The sequence below is a fragment of the Triticum aestivum genome, chromosome 1A, assembly GCF_018294505.1.
Source record: "Triticum aestivum cultivar Chinese Spring chromosome 1A, IWGSC CS RefSeq v2.1, whole genome shotgun sequence".
In the NCBI taxonomy this organism is placed as follows: domain Eukaryota; kingdom Viridiplantae; phylum Streptophyta; class Magnoliopsida; order Poales; family Poaceae; genus Triticum; species Triticum aestivum.
The window spans coordinates 18,735,171-18,740,988 of record NC_057794.1 but is presented as its reverse complement, the minus strand read 5'-3'; the positions used below and the strand labels follow the sequence as shown (position 1 = coordinate 18,740,988).

The window sequence follows — 5,818 nt, the reverse complement described above, 5'->3', positions numbered from 1 at the left end:
AGATTAGGGATTAGAGAGGGAAAGGGAGAATCTTGGATGCGGGTAGGGGCATGTAAAATTGTGTGAATTCCATGGGTTTGTCGGAAAAAACTCTTCTCCTAGGTGTGTTCCCTTTTTTATTGTAGCGTTCCATGAGTAAGCAACTAAACCTGCATGTTTGTGTTATGCACACCTCTCGTAGGGCGGCTGGATATTCACATATATAGATTACAATGCTTGATCATCATGGAAGATCAAGAGAATCCCTAGTCGAATCAATACATATCCGGTAGGTGATCATATGCCTATACAAAGTTAACTATACAAAAGGAATACGTTAACAAAGCACTAGGGTAATTTTGAACTATTTGAACTGGAGCAAGATTTTTTTTGGACTAGCTCATTTCCTTTTGCAAGTTCTTGGACTAAATCATTTGCACCCCACAAGTTTGTGTACCTCTCATTTATCCATCGAAACGTGTGACCCATTGTCAATTAGCATGACGACACTAGATGGTTGTTCCTGTTAAGAGTCCTCATGTTCACCTAAAATTCCTGATTTCCGCTACCTCAACCTCTTCCTCTCTAATGCAATCCGCCACCACTTAAGATCCTAGATGTTTTCACTGTAAAATTGTCACCCCCACTCGATGACCTCTACAGTGTCACGAGGTTGCGAGATGCCGGTTTTAAAAATATTTTCTTAGGTATGTGGGTTTTCGTTGTCTCAATCGAGTATGACATTTGACTGGCACAATAAGTCATCATTCTCCTTCTACATGTTGGTTTGCCTCCAGCGTCGATTGAGATATGGGGTTTGTGTCACGTTGGTCTACAGTTATAGGTCGTCTGGTCTAGTTGGCATGTCTCTTTTTCAGCTGATCTAGACTTGATGGATCTGTGACGCGGATCCCAGTGTTTGGGAGTCTTTGCCATGCTCCGGTGACGCTGCTGATACACACAAATTGTTTATGAGGTTTTCCTCATGCGACGGAATCCTTTTGTGGCAGTCTAGGACGGAACTTTTGTCTTATTCTCGCTGTAGCGGAAATTCAAGTGAGTTTTGGTTTGCTGAAAATTAAGACTTCCATCGGTTCGTTTGGCTTTAGTTTCATGTTTTGCATGTCTGTTATGTGTCTTCGTGCTGAAATTACTCCATATATTTTTATTTTTAAAGTCTAAACTTTTCTTAATAAGTGTTTTGCTTGGTTTACCAGATTATTAGTAAGGGCATCTCCAGCCGTTGGCCCCTCAGGGGGCGTCTAAAAGCGCCGCATGGGGGTGAGCCGGCGCAAAAAATGGCCCTGGGGGCGAGTCGGTCCCCAGCTGTCGGCCCCAGGGCCGCCCCCAGACGCGTATTAAAATAAAAAAGAAGGACCGTTCGGTGAAGTTATGATAAAAACTAGTTAAATTTCGGCCAAACATGGCAAATTTCGGTGAAATTCGCGCATTTTCATTACATTAAACTAATCTAAAAAAGAAAGGGGCTGAAGTCGTCGCCGCCATCGTCGTCGTCGGCCTTCTCCTCCTTGACGCGGGCGCCCCTGCTGGACCCCTGCCCGGCGTGGCCATGGCGGACTGGCGGCGGCGCGTCGTCGTCGTCGTCGTCGTCGCTATCGCATAAGACGACGACCCCGTCTTCATCGCGGCCGCGTTGGCGCTCCTCGAAGCGGCACAGGGCGGCGCGCTGGCGCTCCTTCTCCCTCTCCCGGCGCGCCTTCTGCATCGCAATGGAGTCCTGGCGCGCCCATTCTAGGGCCGCGTCGTCGTCGTCGATCTCCGCCTTCACCGGCGCCAGCCCCGCTCCGTCTTCACCGGCGCCAGCCCCGGCTCCATCTTTGGCTTGACGAAGCGCGGAGGAGCCGACGAGGAGGAGGCGCGCCGGCCGCCCTCGTTGATGACGATGCCGACGCTACGAGTGCGCCGACCGATTGGCGTCTCCGCCGCGGGCTTGGCCTTGACGCCGAGAAGCGCCAGAGAACCGAAGGAGTGGGAAGATGAGCGAGAGGAGGAAGACGAGGAGGAGGCGAACCTCCTTGGCGCCCATGCGCGTCGGCGTTGCGACGGGGCGGCCCCCGCCGCAGGATAGGTCAACGGCGGGTTGTTGCCGTCGTCGAGGTACGCCAGCACGCCATCCAGTGTGCGGCCGGGGATGCCCCACCACAGGCGGCGCCCCTCGCTGTTCTTCGCGCCGCCGACCACCGGCGCGTCGTTGGTGGAGGCCAAGCACTGCTGCTGGCGGCGCTGGAAGTACGCCGCCCAAGCCGCGTGATTGCCGGCGGTGTACTGGGGGAGGGAGCGCTCGTCGTCGGTCAGGGAGGCGCGCGCGACCTCGACCTCCTCGGCGAAGTACCTGGGCTTCGCCACGGCGTCGGGTAACGGGGGAACGGGCACTCCCCCGTCGCTGAGCCGCCACCCCGTCGGCCCGGCGCGCATTTCCGGCGGCGCCGGGATGTTCGCCTGGAACAGGAGCCAGGACTCCTGTTCGCGGAGCGAATGGTGGCTGAAGTCGTTCGCCGCTGCCTCGTCTCCGGGGTAGCGCTCTGCCATGGCGACGGGCTCGGCGGTGGTAGAGAGGGAGAGAGAGGGGCTGCCGGTGGCGCTCGGGAGAGGAAAACGGAGACGGACAGAGAGGGGCTGGGCGGCGGCGAGGGGCGAGTCTGGTGTGGGCACAGGCGAGAGACCGCCGACTTTTATAGCCGCTCCGCGCCCGTGTGTACGCGTGCGAGGGAGGGGAGGCGTCGGCGCGCCGTCCCGTGACGCGCCGTCCGTGAGGAATCAACGGCAAGGCTGACCGGCGGCAGCCTTGCCATTGATTCCCCACGGGAACCGAGGCAGTTGGGGGAAGACGAGCCGCCGTGTCCCTGACGCGGCTGGCCCGCGGCTTTTTCGCGCCAAAACAGTTCGCCCCGGCGCCCCCGAGCGCCCCCCAGCGCGCCGGGTTCGGCCTGGGTCCGCCGACGCTGTTTTCGGCCCAAGCCGGCGAAAATCAGGCTCCTGGGGACGCGACTGGACCGTTTTTTCGGCGCCGGCGCAAAAAAAAAACGCCTGGGAAGGCCTTCCTGGGGGCGCGGGAGATGCCCTAAGATCTGTAGGTTTCTCGTCGAAGAGAGAAATATAACAGGTAGTTATTCCAAACATCTGACTTACAAATTTATTCACCAATAATTTAGACAACTAGACAATAAAATTCATTTCCACTAGATTATAAACCGAGAGAAAACTTGCAAACTCAAAGCACAAATGAAGCAGTCGCAGAAAATGAATAATGTTTATTTATATATTGCAAAAGGAGACAGATGGGGAAAGAGAGTTGTATTAACTCATGATGGAGGGAAGCCGGAACCTCGTGTGACACGAGGGTTTGCTCAACCTCCAAACCTCAAGTTTAACGGGTTATCTCCTCTAAGGCACATGACAGTATTGGGATCACCGGAGAAGCCACCCAATCGGGCCTTCGTCATTGAGGTGAATGACAGGACAATCGGCCATGAGTTGCGCTTCGGGGCACGCATAGACGGCATGGTCCCTGCCCCAGCATATACCAGCAACCCACCGAAGGAGCCGCTCGACCGGGCCTTCGTCATTGTGATAGATAACAGAGTTACCGGCCATGAGTTGTGCTTTTGAGCTTGCAAGGGCGGCATGGCCCCTGCCTCCTGGGGTGTACGCCATGACTTCTCGGTCGTCTCCGTGTGGCACGTTGACTGCATCGTGTTCCGAATAGGTCGACCCAGCTTTGCTTTCCTGCACGTCGGTGAACACTGTGGTCGGGTCTTGGTCGTCGCAAGTGTGGTACGTGCCCGGCCGGTCCTCCATGAATCGGTACGTGAACATCACGCTCTCAATCCCATCAGCCGATGGTGTGCCAGTCTGCAGCCCCTGCATGCAAGTGCCAAAGCATCACGACGGATTAACTGGTGGGCAAAGTGTTTTACATCGCACGCGCGAACGGAGGAATTGGGAGGTGCGTACCTTGCGGGTGGCAGGCCATTGGATGGCGCCCCTCTCGCCGACAGTAGAGTTGTCGACGGCGACGGTGATGACGACGGTGTCGCTCATGGTCGTGGCGGCGGTTTGGCCGTCGATGGTTGACTGGCACTCCAGGGACTCGAACTTCTTTTCTACTAGCAGTGTGGGGAACCGCTCGAGCTCGATCTTCTTTGCTACTTGCTCTGTCTGAGGATGGCACATCATATATGTGTTGAGGTTTCGTGGGACTGAAGTAAGCAGAAACGTGGACGCGCAGCGGGCATCCCGCGTTAGCAGCTGGCTCCGTGGTACAAATGCTAGAAATAAGCTGAGCCAACATATAGTCAACTAGTCCACCAAACCACATTCATTCGTTTTCAGACGAGGGAGATAGGTACGTATGACTATGGCGTTAACACTCTTACGTACGCACGCAAGAGAAAGGTTTCATCAGCAAGGAAGCTATCATCAGGACACAGTCCAACGGGGACTTACTTGGATTTGGTCCGCTGCCTACTTGTCGTAGGAAATCTTCACATATATACGTACGACCTGTTAAACTTCATGATTCGAAACCTGAGGGATGCTAGTTGTTGTATTATCATATGAGTGCTACTATACGAACATACACTGATAGGAGCAAGTGTCGCACGCGAACCATCCTATGGTTGGATGGCTATGAGGACAGTGCTATTCCTAGCCTATCAGGATTTAAGTCCTGGTGCTCGTATTTTCTTGGATTCATTTCAGGATTTTCAGCGATGCGCGTTCAGTGGAAGGAGATGTTTTCATCGACTACAAGGCGCTTATGATGACTTTGTCAATTTGAAAATGATATGCCGGCTCAGTCTCTCTAAGGTGATCATAATGGCAAGGTGTGCGTCTGTGTGTCCATCGTGTAAAAATCATGCACGGAGTGTCGACCATAGTACAAAGACGACTTCTACGCGCGCGCGCACACAAGGGGTAACTTTCTTTTACAGCTCTATTTAAAACCTTAAACCCTATATTTCACGCAAAAAAAGCTCTATTTAAAATCGACCAATTGCTCTATGTTCCATCCAACTAGTGTGCTTACTGTCCTTTCTCAGTTTTCGTTTTGCCGATATCCCTGTCAAAATCCCTCTTGGAAATCAGCAGTAGCCACAGTATAAACTATGAAGAATGCACGTAATTAGTCTTCAGACATTGTAATTTGCATGCATTTACTCAAATAAGAATGCATTAAGTTTCATGGTTGCCGATATACATCCATTCATGCGTGGATTTGCCGCCATGTTTCTCGAAGTTCGCCTTGTTTTACTTAAAATACAATGTGACCTGAAGTGAGTCAACCTGGCGTAGATTCCTACCGTCCTGTTGGGGCATAAAGGTTAGGGTTTCTCGTCGTCCATGCGTGGTTGCCAGATCTAGTGTCATTTGCTTCAAAGCTACTCAACGGTTCAACGGGGATGACTCCAGGGAGATGATCCTTAGGGGCTCACACACGAAAGCTTCCCGACTGTCATCAACATGGTCAAGTCGTCTCGATAAATTGCTCATATTTCCAACAGCAGAGACATCTCTCGGTGGCTCGTTCTGACATCGCTATGGGTCGTTCAGTGGTATAGAGATCCTGATGTAACTTTTATCATGTTTGACGTGCTTTATACTTTTGATGAAATTTTATTACAGATTTGAATCAGTTTCGCAACAAATTACACAAATTAATGATGTGGCAATGCCAAAAATACCACGAGAAATGAAAATTGTTTATATACAGTGGAAAAATAATAGTGATAACTCAAGGCGGCGGAAATAAAGTTGCCCGGTCAATTTAAAGAAAACCGTTACAACATGTGCACAAGACAGGGCACCCATCCATCCT

General features: G+C 52.2%; 1 protein-coding gene across 1 annotated transcript; it reads right to left on the bottom strand.

Annotated features, from left to right (window-relative positions):
• Positions 1-3,276: 3,276 nt before the first annotated feature.
• Positions 3,277-4,173, bottom strand: LOC123061871 (uncharacterized). The gene is made up of 2 exons (XM_044485484.1): positions 3,955-4,173; positions 3,277-3,861 (listed from the first exon to the last, which is right to left on the bottom strand). Exons 1-2 carry the CDS (start codon positions 4,171-4,173, stop codon positions 3,409-3,411), a joined length of 672 nt encoding a protein of 223 aa, XP_044341419.1. The 3' UTR covers positions 3,277-3,408.
• Positions 4,174-5,818: the final 1,645 nt, after the last annotated feature.

Excerpts from the sequence above, each read along its gene's own strand:
- LOC123061871 (XM_044485484.1), bottom strand. The coding sequence starts at position 4,173 with ATGTGCCATCCTCAGACAGAGCAAGTAGCAAAGAAGATCGAGCTCGAG. Across the intron at positions 3,862-3,954 it reads AATGGCCTGCCACCCGCAAG|GGGCTGCAGACTGGCACACC; the intron begins GTACGCACCTCC and ends ACTTGCATGCAG.